Here is a 19,338-nt window from a genome sequence, read left to right on the forward strand (position 1 = left end):
GGCTGTATTTCTATTGGGGCGTTTTCCCCGTGCTGGTTTTTGTTTATTAACCTTCTGATTAGCCCTATAAGTACCCCTGGGGTTGGGAGGGTCATAATAGGTAGGGTGGAAATTTACCCTGTTTTGAGGGGGCATATCATATGCTGAAAAATTGGAATATATAGTGTTCTGTTACCACTAAAAGTTGTAAACTCTTGTTGTTGAAATGTGTTGTGCTTAAATAAGCTTCTTATGTAATTAACATTACATGTGTATTTGTCGCCATCATGTGGTCATGGCAGTTACTACATCATTGAGAAGTGTGTATTTTGAATCAAACTTTATTGACCGGAAGTTGCATAAGCCAAGCAGAGCAATCTACAGTGCCAGCACGTACTTTATGGTGGTTATTTTCGAAGAAATACTGCATATATCTTTTGTTTAAGGTTGCATCGCCGGTATGTGTCATAAGTTTAACTAAAATATTTCGAGCTAAATTTATGATTTTTGATGTATGATCTTTGCCATACTCATTAGCAATAGTTTGCGATGTCATCTAAGATGGCGTCGTAGTACAAATTCACTTTGTTTACCTTCTCATGCCTTTTGAGGTAGCATTACAGCATATATAACATATGTATATATTGACTGTATTGTTTGTCTTTTTAGTTTCACCCTTTTGAATGTCAATAAACCTGCTGACAACGTTCATCGGTCTCCAGAGTCGTGACGTAAGAAAGGTGTTGCATCAGACATGCACCCCTAACGGCACATATAGGTTGGAAGCCTCTGAAAAAAATATTATTTTGGCGTGTAGTGCCGTTGTTTCGCCACTGTGGGGCGCTGTCGCGCATCCCACGTGCGTCATAATCACGGCGACGTGTGTCCCCGTGGGGGCGAATATGGCCGCCGAAATAATTATCAGGACCACCCCCGAGTCACCTCCGCATATGTTCTGCGGGGAGGGTGCTGAAAGCGGTCCTCAAAACGGCTGTTTTGACCGTGATAGTGGCTGTTCTCAGGCAGGGGCCGGGGAGGCGGAACCATTTCGCGCTGCGGGCGCTGTTTCCGTCCGCAGGGACGGACCAAGTGCCACTCCTCGTCCTCCCACGCCGCCATTGTTGGAAAATACGTATTTTTTTGTGTAAATAAAATAAAGTGGATAGGCTAAAATTATGTTGGAAACTTAGGTAAGTTGGGTAAAAGGAAAAATGAAAAAAATGTAAGATAAATGAAATGAAACAAGAGGACACCGGAGAGCTTCCGCCCGGACCGGATGTCTCGAAATGGCCGAGAATGCGAAGCACTCTCGACAAAAAGATAAATAAACAAACAACTAAGGGCGGTTCTGCGAGGAACGATGAAAAATCTCCAAGGTAAGGAGTTGTATAAACTAGCTAAGAAACTTAGGCATGTAAAACTAAACGTAAATAAGTGAATTGTAAAATAACTTTTCGCCTCGTGGAAGACCAGCTCACCAGGGCACTGTCACGCCAAATTTCTTCCCCCTACAAATCCCCCATTTACTTCCGGGGTCATTTTCTCTTACGTCATTTCCTCTTACTTACGTCATTTCCTTTTACGTCATTGACAGCGATCGCTAGAATCCCAATCTCCTGAAAATGGTGGTGTCACTGAATGACATTTGTCTTTATCTTTCCCAGGGGACTTATGTCAAACACCAGCAGGCTTTGAAAAATTCCAGGCAGAGTGTTAGGGAAAATTTCAGGCGGAGTGTTAGGGCCGCTGCTGGGAACTTCTGTCTTCGCGGTAACGTGCAAACAATATTAATTAATATATAATACTGTTAAATAGTGATGGGTTAATGAGGCCTCATGAAGCGTTTCGACACATTGCAAAACTGTATTGATACTGTATTGATACTGTGTCACTAAATACTGACATCTGCTGGACATTAAAAATCCCTACAGGCAACCTATGGACCGACTCAACTGACACTGATTTTATAGAATAGGATAGAATAGAAAGTACTTTATTGATCCCTGGGGGAAATTCAGCACCACATGACCTAGCATATACAATAATATAAATCAAGTCATTGTATTTAATTTAGGATTATTTCATATCTTCATTTAAATAAAAATATATTTGTATCTTTTTTAGATACAGTCAATAAATAATGTGAACATGTATCATAACATGGAAATCTAAGAGAACGTGTTGTGAATGATGATGCTTGTGGACTGGGATTTTGTTGTTTTTTTTACATATTTTTATTCAAAAAAACCAGTTTTTCCAATGTATTAAATTTTAGCCTATTTCTCTTCTTGGTTATTATTTCTTCGGCTGTAGAAAATACCCGCTCACAGGGCACAGAGGAGGCGGGAGTGCAGAGGAAATGAAGTGATAGTTGGAAGAGGTTTGGGACGGTGGTCTTCTGTTGGTCCCAGTATTTCAATGGGTCCTGGGACCTAGCTACATTTCCCTCTGCCAGGTAACGTTGGACCTCTTGTATGGCATCTGCAGTAGAGTTTTTTGTCTGCCTTCCCACTTCCATATGCAGATGTTTCCAAAGGTTATCTTAAAAACAAAACATATACATTTTATTACATGATTTCAAACAACAACAAACAAATAATGCTGAATAAATGCCTGAAGTGGGTGCAGACAGCTGTTCTGCAGATGGTCCTGGCAGGGGCTCATTTGTGCGTCCGATGACAGACGCACATTCGGAACGTAGCCGAATGATGGCGTCATTCAATTTAAAAGAATTGCGGAACCCGAGTGATTTAAATCTGGGGTCAAGAAGTGTTGCTAGGGTCAACACACTTAATGACTCCATATTGGAAGCAGTGTCTGTGACTCGACGCTTCAAATTTTCATGGAGGTGTTTGGCTGCCTGTGTTTGCAAGGTTGAAGCACTATGCTCTAGTGCAACGTAGAGCATTTTCATCATCGGGATGACCTTTGACCCTGACACTCGCCTCTCCTCAGACAACTCCACTGTGGCTTGATGGAAAGGAGCAAGCACAATAAGTGTTTCTCCTATGATGTCAAACTCATCAGCTGTAAGTGGAGTCAAATCTGTTTTTAGAGAGGCCAGAGATACCCACACTGACTCCTTCTCATCATGTAGCCTTGACAGCATTTCATATGTGCTGTTCCAGCGTGTTGCCACCTCATTGATAAGTTTCAGGGTTGGCCGTCCCATCTGTTGCTGCACTTGAGCAAGCTTCTCCTTAGCTGTAGTGCTCGATCTGAAGTATGTGACAATGTGCCTAGCTTTGTGTCTGATGGATGCAAGTGTGGGGATCTGGTCACATGATTTTCTAACTAATAAATTAAGACTATGTGCAATGCAAATTGAGTGTCGAATTTGGAGCTGTCTAGTGGATGCAATCATGTTTGGTGCTGCGTCGGTCACAAAACACTTTACTTTATTAGTTATGGCCCAGTCCGCCATCATGCCCCTTTTGACCTGGGCCAAATTGTCAGCAGTGTGGGTTAGGGTTAGGGTTAGGGTTAGGGTTAGGGTTAGGGGTTAGGGTTAGGGTTAGGGTTAGGTTTGGGGGTAGGTTTTAGGTAAGGAGAAGGGAATGGTTAGGGTTAGGGAAGAGGGGGGGTGGGGGATATGGGAAAAATAAAGAAGGGAAAAACGGGAATGTGCACTGTCCGTCACAATCCAACGGGCTCACACTCACACCTCATTTAGGCCCCCTGGATGTCTGGTGCCCAATTTGGAGATCCAAAGGAGCTCCGCCCGGTGGCGTTGGGCGAGGCTCCATTTGGGATCCGTCTCTACGACAGTCGCCCGGACGGAAGACCACCCGTGTCGGAGAAAATGCTGAACCAGGTGAGTGTTGGTATTTTTATGCCTAACGATGTTGTACTTGTGTTGGGCGAATCTCCTAGCTAAGGTATTGCCCGTCTCGCCCACGTACATATCGCCACATCGTTGGCACCGAATCACGTACACACAGTTCCGGGTGTGTCGGCCGCCACGGCACAACGGCTGGAAAACCTTGCGGTTGTGGGGGTTCACCAACCATGGTGAGTGGCGGACAAGGGTGTCCCTCCTAGTGGAGGGCGGGTCTCTCAGTGAGCTGACCCTGGCCCTGACCAACAGATCATTCAAGTTGGGGTTCTTACGGTAGGCCGGCACCACGTAGCGCCCCGGCAGCCTCCCGCTACTCTCCACAAAGGTTAGGGTTAGGGTTAGGGTTAGGTTTAGGAGTAGGGGGTGGGGGAAGGGGATAGAGGCACTGTCCGTAGACAACCTGTCCAGGCAACGTCCACACCAACCGCAAGACCCCCCAAGGACCCTGAAAGAAAGCAATCCGAGTCTGCGTCAAATGCGGTGTCAAACACATGTTGGATTGGTATCCAGCATCCAGCGACGCGCGTTTCGGTCTTTCAGACCTCGTCAGGCTGGCTGAGCCATGCCTACTGGGACTCTTCTAGTTCCCTAGTAGGTGGGGCGCTTCTAATCCCCTTGGCTATCGGCTTCCCCGTTTCTCCACAGCAGGATGCTTTCTCATCGACTGCTGGAGAGGGAATGAGCCGTTCTGGCAGGAGGAGGCTTTATATGAGTGCTGCAGGGGGCGGGGCTTATATGCTCTCCACTGCAGTGGAGTCTATAGACCCTCAAAATACACTCCTTCCTATGTGATGCATCAAATTAACATATTATGTGCATCACATAGGGGACAAACACCCCCTTGAATATCGGGGTGTTTGATCAAAGCACAAAAATGTTTTCTTTGATGTACCTCAACTCCTGATATAATGTGTCTGAATCAAGTCTTTTTTAAGCAATTTGCTGACTTGTAGCCCCTCACCACACTCAACAAAGTGAAACGAACTACTCACCGACAAGGTCCCCAGTGGGCTAGGGTTAGGGTTAGGGTTAGGGTTAGGGTTAGGTTTGGGGGTAGGTTTTAGGTAAGGAGAAGGGAATGGTTAGGGTTAGGGAAGAGGGGGGGTGGGGGATATGGGAAAAATAAAAAAGAAGGGAAAAACGGGAATGTGCACTGTCCGTCACAATCCAACGGGCTCACACTCACACCTCATTTAGGCCCCCTGGATGTCTGGTGCCCAATTTGGAGATCCAAAGGAGCTCCGCCCGGTGGCGTTGGGCGAGGCTCCATTTGGGATCCGTCTCTACGACAGTCGCCCGGACGGAAGACCACCCGTGTCGGACAAAATGCTGCACCAGGTGAGTGTTGGTATTTTTTTGCCTAACGATGTTGTACTTGTGTTGGGCGAATCTCCTAGCTAAGGTATTACCCGTCTCGCCCACGTACATATCGCCACATCGTTGGCACCGAATCACGTACACACAGTTCCGGGTGTGTCGGCCGCCACGGCACAACGGCTGGAAAACCTTGCGGTTGTGGGGGTTCACCAACCATGGTGAGTGGCGGACAAGGGTGTCCCTCCTAGTGGAGGGCGGGTCTCTCAATGAGCTGACCCTGGCCCTGACCAACAGATCATTCAAGTTGGGGTTCTTACGGTAGGCCGGCACCACGTAGCGCCCCGGCAGCCTCCCGCTACTCTCCACAAAGGTCCGGAAGTGGTCTTTGACCTTCCTGGCGACCCGCACGGCCGAGGGAGAGTAGGTGGTGATGAGAGGGATCATGTCGGTCCCAGGGGGAGGCCCCTTCGGGTCCAAGAAGACCCTCAACTGCCGTCGGAGGAAGGACCTGGAATAGCCCCTCCCCCTCAGGGCAGAAAAGAGGGTCCCCGAGGCCGTCAGGAAGTCCTCCCTTCTGGTGCAGACACGATGAAACCTCAACAATTGGGATTTCACCAACCCTGCGAAGGTATGCTTGGGGTGGAAGCTGCTTTTGAAGAGGAGCGCGTGGGTGTCGGTCTCCTTGAAGAACACCCTGATGTCCAAGTGTTGCGTGTCGGCAAAGTCGGGACCCTTGAATGTCGTGGTGTCCAAAAAGTCGACCGATGTGTTGCTCGTGGTCGACTTGATGGTGATATTTTTATTGTGAGTGTTCAGCGTGTTTAAGAACACGCTGAACTCCTCACTGGAATGGGTCCAGACACCCCAGATGTCATCCAGGTACCGGAAGTAGTGGAGAGGACGTTTTGGGCAGGCGGCCAAGGCAGAGGTCTCCCACTCTGCCATGAAAATGTTGGCATACGCCGGTGCAAATTTCTTGCCCATAGCAGTGCCCTTAATTTGGAGGTAGAAACGACCGTCAAACTCAAAGTCGTTTCTCCTCAAATTAATGTCGAGGAGCTGCAAGAGCTCCTTTTCGGGCCTGCTAACGTCGCGGTACCTGTAGAAGACATTTTTGACAGCCTGCATCCCCTCATTTATATCAATGTTTGTATACAGGCTGTCAATGTCGATGGTAAACAAAATGGCATCTGGGGGAATGCAAACATTCTTGATTTTATCAATAAAATCATAGGTATCCCTGAGGTAGCTGTCGTGCAGAACGGAAAGCGGCGTCAGATAATGATCAATGAACGCCGCCGTTCTGTACGTCTCGCTGCCGCAGTCAGACACAATGGGTCGCCCCGGAGGGAGGGTTAGGGGTTAGGGTTAGGGTTAGGGTTAGGGTTAGGTTTAGGTGGAGGGTTAGGGTTAGGGTTAGGGGTTAGGGTTAGGGTTAGGGTTAGGGTTAGGGCTAGGGTTAGGGTTAGGGTTAGGGTTAGGGGGGTTAGGGTTAGGGGGTTAGGGTTAGGGTTAGGGTTAGGTTTGGGGGTAGGTTTTAGGTAAGGAGAAGGGAATGGTTAGGGTTAGGGAAGAGGGGGGGTGGGGGGTATGGGAAAAATAAAGAAGGGAAAAACGGGAATGTGCACTGTCCGTCACAATCCAACGGGCTCACACTCACACCTCATTTAGGCCCCCTGGATGTCTGGTGCCCAATTTGGAGATCCAAAGGAGCTCCGCCCGGTGGCGTTGGGCGAGGCTCCATTTGGGATCCGTCTCTACGACAGTCGCCCGGACGGAAGACCACCCGTGTCGGAGAAAATGCTGAACCAGGTGAGTGTTGGTATTTTTATGCCTAACGATGTTGTACTTGTGTTGGGCGAATCTCCTAGCTAAGGTATTGCCCGTCTCGCCCACGTACATATCGCCACATCGTTGGCACCGAATCACGTACACACAGTTCCGGGTGTGTCGGCCGCCACGGCACAACGGCTGGAAAACCTTGCGGTTGTGGGGGTTCACCAACCATTGTGAGTGGCGGACAAGGGTGTCCCTCCTAGTGGAGGGCGGGTCTCTCAGTGAGCTGACCCTGGCCCTGACCAACAGATCATTCAAGTTGGGGTTCTTACGGTAGGCCGGCACCACGTAGCGCCCCGGCAGCCTCCCGCTACTCTCCGCAAAGGTCCGGAAGTGGTCTTTGACCTTCTTGGCGACCCGCACGGCCGAGGGAGAGTAGGTGGTGATGAGAGGGATCATGTCGGTCCCAGGGGGAGGCCCCTTCGGGTCCAAGAAGACCCTCAACTGCCGTCTGAGGAAGGACCTGGAATAGCCCCTCCCCTTCAGGGCAGAAAAGAGGGTCCTCGAGGCCGTCAGGAAGTCCTCCCTTCTGGTGCAGACACGATGGAACCTCAACAATTGGGATTTCACCAACCCCGCGAAGGTATGCTTGGGGTGGAAGCTGCTTTAGAAGAGGAGCGCGTGGGTGTCGGTCTCCTTGAAGAACACCCTGATGTCCAAGTGTTGCGTGTCGGCAAAGTCGGGACCCTTGAATGTCGTGGTGTCCAAAAAGTCGACCGATGTGTTGCTCGTGGTCGACTTGATGGTGATATTTTTATTGTGAGTGTTCAGCGTGTTTAAGAACACGCTGAACTCCTCACTGGAATGGGTCCAGACACCCCAGATGTCATCCAGGTACCGGAAGTAGTGGAGAGGACGTTTTGGGCAGGCGGCCAAGGCAGAGGTCTCCCACTCTGCCATAAAAATGTTGGCATACGCCGGTGCAAATTTCTTGCCCATAGCAGTGCCCTTAATTTGGAGGTAGAAACGACCGTCAAACTCAAAGTCGTTTCTCCTCAAATTAATGTCGAGGAGCTGCAGGAGCTCCTTTTCGGGCCTGCTAACGTCGCGGTACCTGTAGAAGACATTTTTGACAGCCTGTATCCCCTCATTTATATCAATGTTTGTATACAGGCTGTCAATGTCGATGGTAAACAAAATGGCATCTGGGGGAATGCAAACATTCTTGATTTTATCAATAAAATCATAGGTATCCCTGAGGTAGCTGTCGTGCAGAACGGAAAGCGGCGTCAGATAATGATCGATGAACGCCGCCGTTCTGTACGTCTCGCTGCCGCAGTCAGACACAATGGGTCGCCCCGGAGGGATCTCGTGGGGCTTGCTCCACTTGTCTGGCTCCTTGTGAATTTTAGGGAGCATGTAGAACCTGCGGGGGCGAGGATCCGGCTCCCCCATGAGATACCTATGTTGTTTAAAATTGATAAATTTTTTAAGTAGAAGATTATCCAGAATCTTTTCTACCATGGGAATAGTTTGCGGATAAATAGGTTCCGGCAGTGGTTTATAATACGTCATGTCACTCAACTGCCGAGAACCCTCCCATATGTATTGCGATCTGTCAAAAATGACAACAGCACTCCCCTTGTCGGCTGGTTTGATCACAATATGTTTGTTTGTTTTTAGACTATGAAGGGCCTCGACTTCTCCGCGTGTCAAATTGGGAGCGACCGCAGGTGCGCAACCCGAACCGGACATGGAGAGCCCGTCGGACCGGACCATAGCCTGGAATTCCGGAGGCATAAGTCCAGGTGAGGGCTCCCAGCCGGAACGGGCTGTGAACGGTGTAGGTCCGAGAGAATCTTGTTTCTCATAGTATACCTCAAGTTTGACACGTCTGTGGTAGCGCTGGAGGTCAAATTGAAGTTGATGATGCCAGTCGCTACTGAGATTAGTGGAAGGAATGAAGTTGAGGCCCTTATTGAGGAGGGAGATTTGTAAGGGGGTTGGCGTGAAATTATGGGCCAAATTTACCACGTTCTTATTACCCCCCCGAGCGATCGGGATTATGGGGATGCCAAGTTTAAAAAGTCAAGCCAGTGCTTGAGCATCAACTTGGCCGTGTCCCGAGTCCAGTGGACCAGGTCGGGTTGGGTCTCAAAGTCCCGGCTGTCGAGAGCCGGGATGTGAGCATAATTGTTCCTGATTAAACTATTCAGCAGCCCGAGGTTGTTTTTCTGCTCAACGGGCAAAGCGGCCGAATAGTTAATCAGGGGGATTAGCACTCGGGCCCGTGGGAAGGTAGCCACGGCCATCCTGAGTGCCCCTTGGAGCTGCTTAATAGCGGTCTCCTTAACTTTCTGCTCACGATGGTTGATCCCAAAGGCTAGAACCAACACTTCAACCGGTGCAGCAATTACGGTCTTGCGTAGGATGGCCTCCGCGTGTCTAAAACTGGCGCCCGGGTAACTGTCGATCTGAAGGTCGTCGACGTAAAAAGGTGGTAGGTGGGACAGATTGGAGTCGCCGATCACCAAGAATTTCTTGTTGGCCGACAACTTCCAATCCATCATCCTCCTACTCGAGACCATGTGTCTAGTGGGTCTACGGGGGGAGGCACTAGCCGTATCCTCTACCAACTCGACACATTCTGGAATAGACAGGTGTTGTGGAGTATCTGGGACGGAAGGCCTCTTGTGTGGCTTCCTTTTTAGTGCCCCAGGGAACAAATGTGCCCAATCGGGGGACTCCTGAGGAAGCATCTCCTGAGGGGGCGTCTCCTGAGGAGGCGTCCGCTGCAAGGGTGAGTCCTCATAGTCCACCATAGGAGCCCCGGAAAGTGTGGGCCCCCGTGGTGAAAATTCACCCTGTGGTGCCGTCTCATCTGCCGTCTCAGGCTGGAGAGGGGACCAGTCGGGGGTCGCGGAAGAGTAACGAGGGGACATCACCGAAGAAAGCCCCCGCTCCTGTTCTTCATCCCGAAAGTCGATCAGGAGAGGCGAGGAGGCCGTGGGTCCCCCTGGTGAGTCATCGTCGTCCTCTGTATGGGTGGGGGTGTCCTGGGTTTGATCCGCCCCGGAGCTTGTGGACCCACGTGGTGAGTCATCGTCGTCCTCGGTCTGAGTGGGGGTCTCCTGTGTGTCTTGTCTTGCAGGTGATCCCAGAGGAAGCCTCCTGCGAGATGCAGGAATAAGCTGGGTGGGCGGAGCCTCGCCGAGGGTGTCCTGGGCAGGCCCGCTGTCCGTGGCCCGGGGCTGTGTCACCCTCTGCTCCTTGGGTGGTTCCGGTCGACGAGGAAGGAAGATCGGGGCAACCCGTGCTGGAGGGATTGCTTCCCGATCCACCTCAGGAGACCAATCTGGAGCCACGGCGTCGGTGCTGGTAGCCACCGAGACCCGGGCGACGACCCGAGCCGGAGGGCTGCTAGCCCGTACCACCCCAGGAGCCCCGTCAGGGCCCGTAGGGTCAGTATGGGTGCCCACCGATACCCGGGTGGCGGTCTGGACCGGCAAGGACTGGGCCGGGCGTACCACCTCCGCGTTGACAGGGGGGTCGGCGAAGGCCGCGACGATCAGAGCCTCGGCCTTCCCGAGGGTGTCCCCCATCAGTCTGCGTCCCAGATGTTTCTTGGCCCATGTAGAGGCCAGCTGAAAAGCGGGTCTCCAAACCTCGTCAATAAAACTGGTTATCTTGTCCAATTCCACTTGTAGAGTGTTTTTATAATGGTCTCTTAAAACCTCAACCGTCGTTAATGCCCAAGTCCTGGCATTGCACCTGATAAGCGTCTCAACGTCAGGGTTGGAGACCGCTGGTTTGATCATGGTGGCAAGCGTCTCTTCCATTTTTATTATGGACTGGGGGTGAGTGTCTTTTGTAACATTATTCAAATGATGTGTTATTTTGATAATATTATAAAAACACTGTGCTTTTAAATTCCCCTCCATGGACGTTGGGGAGTTGTCAGGGGGTGCAGTCCTCCGAGAAGCGTCCTGACGCTTCTTGCGTGTCTTCTTGGGACGGGGAGGATTGCGGGGACGTCTTTGAGGCCAATGTTCAGGTAAAAAATAGTCCTGAGAATAATGTCTGGGAGGCCTAGAGTCCATGTCTCTACTAGTATTACGGGAGCGCCCATTCCTCCTGGAAGCATCCCGGCGTTTCCTCCGTGTCCCCCTGGGGGGAGGAGGATAGCGGGGACGTCTTTGAGGGGAATATTGTGGCCTAAAGTACTCCTGAGAGTGCTGTCTTGAAGGCACAAAATTCCTATTTTGGCGTGTGTTTCTCCTATAATTCCACTGAGGGGCGCTGCGGCGCTCCTCTGAGTGTAGATCATTAAAATGGCGGCGTGTCTGCGGGTAGGGGCGACGCGGATAGGAATCCTGCCGTCCCCGTGCTACATCCGCATAAGACCTCTGGGGCCGCTGCTCATCCCACTGAGAAAAATATTCCTCCTGGTCATAATGACAACGTTCATCATCCTGGGCGAGCCACTCTGAAGGCGCAGCCTGACGTCGCCGTGCGCGTCTTCGCCCCGACCTGACCGGAAGCCAGTCGTATTCGGACCCATCCGACATATTGCAAAATTATTTTAATATGTCGCTGGTGTGGATGATGTAAAAAACTGGTTGGCGAAAAAAGGTTTGTTCGCTTTATAAAAATAAATTGTCTTTATCCGTTTCCTTTGTGAAAAAGAGAGAACGGAATGCTCGGAGGCGGGACTTCCGCCGAGGTCAAGATAATCACTTCCGGTTGATGGCTGGCTGCATAAACGGTGAGATACGCTTTTTTGTTCAAAAATATGCTGTATCTCGCGCTAATGAGCCACCGGAATATCTCGTGAGTAAAAATAGCACATGTAGTATCAAAAATAGGCTGTTTATTTACAGAAAATAGCGACTAGTGGAACGAAAGCGTCGCGCCGCGACCAGGCCTTCAACTGGACACGGCAAGTAAACAAATACAAGAAAAATACTACAATGTGTCAGAAAAATATGAAAAAAGTAGAAAATGTATATTTACATGAAACGAGTCAGATGGCAACGTTTCGGTAAGATACCTTCATCAGGCCTGACTCGTTTGTAGAGTATTAGCAGGTTAGCACGGCAGGTAGGCTAAAGTCAACCTTTTATCCTTGCAGTGAAAACAGGTATTGCAGGAGAAAGGTGTTAATAGCAATATAACATTTAAATGAAGGGGTGGGGTCCACGTCAAACACAAGTTGGCCTTCAAAATAGAAGTCTTGACCACAACACAAGTGTAAAAAGAAGACAACAGTGACCCTCTGAAGCCCCAGGATGCTACTGCAAAATCCTGTCTGCTAAAACAATAACATGAAATGATAGACATTGTTATTGTTATATGATATATAATATAATACAAGGTAATATGGTATAAATATTATATAATATATTATAATAAATATATATGTATATATATATATATATATATATATAATAATAGACAAACACTAGTACATTCAAATAGAAATAATACAGAAAGTACCCTGGATGTGTGACCTAGGGCTTCAGTATTAAACAGAGAGTTGGGAGAGGATATTCCCAGTAGGCTCCCCTTAGTGTAATGCTCTGAATGTACGTATGTGTACCGTACCCGAGGTTAGGGTTAGGGTTAGGGTTAGGGTTAGGGTTAGGGTTAGGTTTTAGGATTGGGGTTGGGGTAGGTTTTAGGTATATATTCCCTGTTACCTCCCCTGGATATGATGCTCCGATTGTATCCCATCCCCAAGTGAGTATATTTAATGCGTTTTCTGTCTGTTTTGGCAGGTCCAGGAGGGCGAGCGAGGGAGAGCGAGAGCCGTAAGAGGATTGGAGGCACTGGCTGGTTAGGTTTGGGGGTAGGTTTTAGGTAAGGAGAAGGGAATGGTTAGGGTTAGGGAAGAGGGGGGGTGGGGGGTATGGGAAAAATAAAGAAGGGAAAAACGGGAATGTGCACTGTCCGTCACAATCCAACGGGCTCACACTCACACCTCATTTAGGCCCCCTGGATGTCTGGTGCCCAATTTGGAGATCCAAAGGAGCTCCGCCCGGTGGCGTTGGGCGAGGCTCCATTTGGGATCCGTCTCTACGACAGTCGCCCGGACGGAAGACCACCCGTGTCGGAGAAAATGCTGAACCAGGTGAGTGTTGGTATTTTTATGCCTAACGATGTTGTACTTGTGTTGGGCGAATCTCCTAGCTAAGGTATTGCCCGTCTCGGGGTTAGGGTTAGGGTTAGGGTTAGGGTGGGTTAGGGTTAGGGTTAGGGTTAGGGTTAGGGTTAGGGTTAGGGTTAGGGTTAGGGTTAGGGTTAGGGTTAGGGTTAGGGGTTAGGGTTAGGGTTAGGGTTAGGGTTAGGGTTAGGGGTTAGGGGTTAGGGTTAGGGTTAGGGTTAGGGTTAGGGTTAGGGTTAGGGTTAGGGTTAGGGTTAGGGTTAGGGTTAGGGTTAGGGGTTAGGGGTTAGGGTTAGGGTTAGGGTTAGGGTTAGGGTTAGGGTTAGGGTTAGGGTTAGGGTTAGGTTTGGGGGTAGGTTTTAGGTAAGGAGAAGGGAATGGTTAGGGTTAGGGAAGAGGGGGGGTGGGGGGTATGGGAAAAATAAAGAAGGGAAAAACGGGAATGTGCACTGTCCGTCACAATCCAACGGGCTCACACTCACACCTCATTTAGGCCCCCTGGATGTCTGGTGCCCAATTTGGAGATCCAAAGGAGCTCCGCCCGGTGGCGTTGGGCGAGGCTCCATTTGGGATCCGTCTCTACGACAGTCGCCCGGACGGAAGACCACCCGTGTCGGAGAAAATGCTGAACCAGGTGAGTGTTGGTATTTTTATGCCTAACGATGTTGTACTTGTGTTGGGCGAATCTCCTAGCTAAGGTATTGCCCGTCTCGCCCACGTACATATCGCCACATCGTTGGCACCGAATCACGTACACACAGTTCCGGGTGTGTCGGCCGCCACGGCACAACGGCTGGAAAACCTTGCGGTTGTGGGGGTTCACCAACCATTGTGAGTGGCGGACAAGGGTGTCCCTCCTAGTGGAGGGCGGGTCTCTCAGTGAGCTGACCCTGGCCCTGACCAACAGATCATTCAAGTTGGGGTTCTTACGGTAGGCCGGCACCACGTAGCGCCCCGGCAGCCTCCCGCTACTCTCCGCAAAGGTCCGGAAGTGGTCTTTGACCTTCTTGGCGACCCGCACGGCCGAGGGAGAGTAGGTGGTGATGAGAGGGATCATGTCGGTCCCAGGGGGAGGCCCCTTCGGGTCCAAGAAGACCCTCAACTGCCGTCGGAGGAAGGACCTGGAATAGCCCCTCCCCTTCAGGGCAGAAAAGAGGGTCCTCGAGGCCGTCAGGAAGTCCTCCCTTCTGGTGCAGACACGATGGAACCTCAACAATTGGGATTTCACCAACCCCGCGAAGGTATGCTTGGGGTGGAAGCTGCTTTTGAAGAGGAGCGCGTGGGTGTCGGTCTCCTTGAAGAACACCCTGATGTCCAAGTGTTGCGTGTCGGCAAAGTCGGGACCCTTGAATGTCGTGGTGTCCAAAAAGTCGACCGATGTGTTGCTCGTGGTCGACTTGATGGTGATATTTTTATTGTGAGTGTTCAGCGTGTTTAAGAACACGCTGAACTCCTCACTGGAATGGGTCCAGACACCCCAGATGTCATCCAGGTACCGGAAGTAGTGGAGAGGACGTTTTGGGCAGGCGGCCAAGGCAGAGGTCTCCCACTCTGCCATAAAAATGTTGGCATACGCCGGTGCAAATTTCTTGCCCATAGCAGTGCCCTTAATTTGGAGGTAGAAACGACCGTCAAACTCAAAGTCGTTTCTCCTCAAATTAATGTCGAGGAGCTGCAGGAGCTCCTTTTCGGGCCTGCTAACGTCGCGGTACCTGTAGAAGACATTTTTGACAGCCTGTATCCCCTCATTTATATCAATGTTTGTATACAGGCTGTCAATGTCGATGGTAAACAAAATGGCATCTGGGGGAATGCAGACCTTCTTGATTTTATCAATAAAATCATAGGTATCCCTGAGGTAGCTGTCGTGCAGAACGGACAGCGGCGTCAGATAATGATCGATGAACGCCGCCGTTCTGTACGTCTCGCTGCCGCAGTCAGACACAATGGGTCGCCCCGGAGGGATCTCGTGGGGCTTGCTCCACTTGTCTGGCTCCTTGTGAATTTTAGGGAGCATGTAGAACCTGCGGGGGCGAGGATCCGGCTCCCCCATGAGATACCTATGTTGTTTAAAATTGATAAATTTTTTAAGTAGAAGATTATCCAGAATCTTTTCTACCATGGGAATAGTTTGCGGATAAATAGGTTCCGGCAGTGGTTTATAATACGTCATGTCACTCAACTGCCGAGAACCCTCCCATATGTATTGCGATCTGTCAAAAATGACAACAGCACTCCCCTTGTCGGCTGGTTTGATCACAATATGTTTGTTTGTTTTTAGACTATGAAGGGCCTCGACTTCTCCGCGTGTCAAATTGGGAGCGACCGCAGGTGCGCAACCCGAACCGGACATGGAGAGCCCGTCGGACCGGACCATAGCCTGGAATTCCGGAGGCATAAGTCCAGGTGAGGGCTCCCAGCCGGAACGGGCTGTGAAGGGTGTGGGTCCGAGAGAATCTTGTTTCTCATAGTATACCTCAAGTTTGACACGTCTGTGGTAGCGCTGGAGGTCAAATTGAAGTTGATGATGCCAGTCGCTACTGAGATTAGTGGAAGGAATGAAGTTGAGGCCCTTATTGAGGAGGGAGATTTGTAAGGGGGTTGGCGTGAAATTATGGGCCAAATTTATCACGTTCTTATTACCCCCCCGAGCGATCGGGATTATGGGGATGCCAAGTTTAAAAAGTCAAGCCAGTGCTTGAGCATCAACTTGGCCGTGTCCCGAGTCCAGTGGACCAGGTCGGGTTGGGTCTCAAAGTCCCGGCTGTCGAGAGCCGGGATGTGAGCATAATTGTTGCTGATTAAACTATTCAGCCGCCCGAGGTTGTTTTTCTGCTCAACGGGCAAAGCGGCCGAATAGTTAATCAGGGGGATTAGCACTCGGGCCCGTGGGAAGGTAGCCACGGCCATCCTGAGTGCCCCTTGGAGCTGCTTAATAGCGGTCTCCTTAACTTTCTGCTCACGATGGTTGATCCCAAAGGCTAGAACCAACACTTCAACCGGTGCAGCAATTACGGTCTTGCGTAGGATGGCCTCCGCGTGTCTAAAACTGGCGCCCGGGTAACTGTCGATCTGAAGGTCGTCGACGTAAAAAGGTGGTAGGTGGGACAGATTGGAGTCGCCGATCACCAAGAATTTCTTGTTGGCCGACAACTTCCAATCCATCATCCTCCTACTCGAGACCATGTGTCTAGTGGGTCTACGGGGGGAGGCACTAGTCGTATCCTCTACCAACTCGACACATTCTGGAATTGACAGGTGTTGTGGAGTATCTGGGACGGAAGGCCTCTTGTGTGGCTTCCTTTTTAGTGCCCCAGGGAACAAATGTGCCCAATCGGGGGACTCCTGAGGAAGCATCTCCTGAGGGGGCGTCTCCTGAGGAGGCGTCCGCTGCAAGGGTGAGTCCTCATAGTCCACCATAGGAGCCCCGGAAAGTGTGGGCCCCCGTGGTGAAAATTCACCCTGTGGTGCCGTCTCATCTGCCGTCTCAGGCTGGAGAGGGGACCAGTCGGGGGTCGCGGAAGAGTAACGAGGGGACATCACCGAAGAAAGCCCCCGCTCCTGTTCTTCATCCCGAAAGTCGATCAGGAGAGGCGAGGAGGCCGTGGGTCCCCCTGGTGAGTCATCGTCGTCCTCTGTATGGGTGGGGGTGTCCTGGGTTTGATCCGCCCCGGAGCTTGTGGACCCACGTGGTGAGTCATCGTCGTCCTCGGTCTGAGTGGGGGTCTCCTGTGTGTCTTGTCTTGCAGGTGATCCCAGAGGAAGCCTCCTGCGAGATGCAGGAATAAGCTGGGTGGGCGGAGCCTCGCCGAGGGTGTCCTGGGCAGGCCCGCTGTCCGTGGCCCGGGGCTGTGTCACCCTCTGCTCCTTGGGTGGTTCCGGTCGACGAGGAAGGAAGATCGGGGCAACCCGTGCTGGAGGGATTGCATCCCGATCCACCTCAGGAGACCAATCTGGAGCCACGGCGTCGGTGCTGGTAGCCACCGAGACCCGGGCGACGACCCGAGCCGGAGGGCTGCTAGCCCGTACCACCCCAGGAGCCCCGTCAGGGCCCGTAGGGTCAGTATGGGTGCCCACCGATACCCGGGTGGCGGTCTGGACCGGCAAGGACTGGGCCGGGCGTACCACCTCCGCGTTGACAGGGGGGTCGGCGAAGGCCGCGACGATCAGAGCCTCGGCCTTCCCGAGGGTGTCCCCCATCAGTCTGCGTCCCAGATGTTTCTTGGCCCATGTAGAGGCCAGCTGAAAAGCGGGTCTCCAAACCTCGTCAATAAAACTGGTTATCTTGTCCAATTCCACTTGTAGAGTGTTTTTATAATGGTCTCTTAAAACCTCAACCGTCGTTAATGCCCAAGTCCTGGCATTGCACCTGATAAGCGTCTCAACGTCAGGGTTGGAGACCGCTGGTTTGATCATGGTGGCAAGCGTCTCTTCCATTTTTATTATGGACTGGGGGTGAGTGTCTTTTGTAACATTATTCAAATGATGTGTTATTTTGATAATATTATAAAAACACTGTGCTTTTAAATTCCCCTCCATGGACGTTGTGGAGTTGTCAGGGGGTGCAGTCCTCCGAGAAGCGTCCTGACGCTTCTTGCGTGTCTTCTTGGGACGGGGAGGATTGCGGGGACGTCTTTGAGGCCAATGTTCAGGTAAAAAATAGTCCTGAGAATAATGTCTGGGAGGCCTAGAGTCCATGTCTCTACTGGTATTACGGGAGCGCCCATTCCTCCTGGAAGCATCCCGGCGTTTCCTCCGTGTCCCCCTGGGGGGAGGAGGATAGCGGGGACGTCTTTGAGGTGAATATTGTGGCCTAAAGTACTCCTGAGAGTGCTGTCTTGAAGGCACAAAATTCCTATTTTGGCGTGTGTTTCTCCTATAATTCCACTGAGGGGCGCTGCGGCGCTCTTGATGTAGGTCATCAAAATGGCGGCGTGTCTGTGGGTAGGGGCGACGCGGATAGGAATCCTGCCGTCCCCGTGCTACATCCGCATAAGACCTCTGGGGCCGCTGCTCATCCCACTGAGAAAAATATTCCTCCTGGTCATAATGACAACGTTCATCATCCTGGGCGAGCCACTCTGAAGGCGCAGCCTGACGTCGCCGTGCGCGTCTTCGCCCCGACCTGACCGGAAGCCAGTCGTATTCGAACCCATCCGACATATTGCAAAATTATTTTAATATGTCGCTGGTGTGGATGATGTGAAAAACTGGTTGGCGAAAAAAGGTTTGTTCGCTTTATAAAAATAAATTGTCTTTATCCGTTTCCTTTGTGAAAAAGAGAGAACGGAATGCTCGGAGGCGGGACTTCCGCCGAGGTCAAGATAATCACTTCCGGTTGATGGCTGGCTGCATAAACGGTGAGATACGCTTTTTTGTTCAAAAATATGCTGTATCTCGCGCTAATGAGCCACCGGAATATCTCGTGAGTAAAAATAGCACATGTAGTATCAAAAATAGGCTGTTTATTTACAGAAAATAGCGACTAGTGGAACGAAAGCGTCGCGCCGCGACCAGGCCTTCAACTGGACACGGCAAGTAAACAAATACAAGAAAAATACTACAATGTGTCAGAAAAATATGAAAAAAGTAGAAAATGTATATTTACATGAAACGAGTCAGATGGCAACGTTTCGGTAAGATACCTTCATCAGGCCTGACTCGTTTGTAGAGTATTAGCAGGTTAGCACGGCAGGTAGGCTAAAGTCAACCTTTTATCCTTGCAGTGAAAACAGGTATTGCAGGAGAAAGGTGTTAATAGCAATATAACATTTAAATGAAGGGGTGGGGTCCACGTCAAACACAAGTTGGCCTTCAAAATAGAAGTCTTGACCACAACACAAGTGTAAAAAGAAGACAACAGTGACCCTCTGAAGCCCCAGGATGCTACTGCAAAATCCTGTCTGCTAAAACAATAACCTGAAATGATAGACATTGTTATTGTTATATGATATATAATATAATACAATGTAATATGGTATAAATATTATATAATATATTATAATAAATATATATGTGTATATATATATATATATATATATATATATATAATAATAGACAAACACTAGTACATTCAAATAGAAATAATACAGAAAGTACCCTGGATGTGTGACCTAGGGCTTCAGTATTAAACAGAGAGTTGGGAGAGGATAGTCCCAGTAAGCTCCCCTTAGTGTAATGCTCTGAATGTACGTATGTGTACCGTACCCGAGGTTAGGGTTAGGGTTAGGGTTAGGGTTAGGTTTTAGGATTAGGGTTGGGGTAG

General features: G+C 50.3%; 1 protein-coding gene across 1 annotated transcript; it reads left to right on the forward strand.

Moving 5' to 3' along the window:
• The first annotated feature begins 3,625 nt into the window (after positions 1-3,625).
• LOC140677579 (uncharacterized) lies at positions 3,626-13,103 on the forward strand. The gene is made up of 4 exons (XM_072912465.1): positions 3,626-3,793; positions 5,015-5,155; positions 6,806-6,946; positions 12,900-13,103. The coding sequence occupies exons 1-4, from the start codon at positions 3,662-3,664 to the stop codon at positions 13,101-13,103; spliced, it is 618 nt and encodes a 205-aa protein (XP_072768566.1). The 5' UTR covers positions 3,626-3,661.
• The last annotated feature ends 6,235 nt before the right edge of the window (positions 13,104-19,338 follow it).

The sequence above is a fragment of the Nerophis lumbriciformis genome, linkage group LG36 (genome assembly GCF_033978685.3).
Source record: "Nerophis lumbriciformis linkage group LG36, RoL_Nlum_v2.1, whole genome shotgun sequence".
NCBI lineage: Eukaryota > Metazoa > Chordata > Actinopteri > Syngnathiformes > Syngnathidae > Nerophis > Nerophis lumbriciformis.

Bases quoted from the DNA above. Each gene is read 5' to 3' on its own strand.
- LOC140677579 (XM_072912465.1), top strand. From the start codon at position 3,662: ATGTCTGGTGCCCAATTTGGAGATCCAAAGGAGCTCCGCCCGGTGGCG. The intron at 3,794-5,014 runs GTGAGTGTTGGT...CACCTCATTTAG, and splicing joins CGGAGAAAATGCTGAACCAG to GCCCCCTGGATGTCTGGTGC. The intron at 6,947-12,899 runs GTGAGTGTTGGT...CACCTCATTTAG, and splicing joins CGGAGAAAATGCTGAACCAG to GCCCCCTGGATGTCTGGTGC.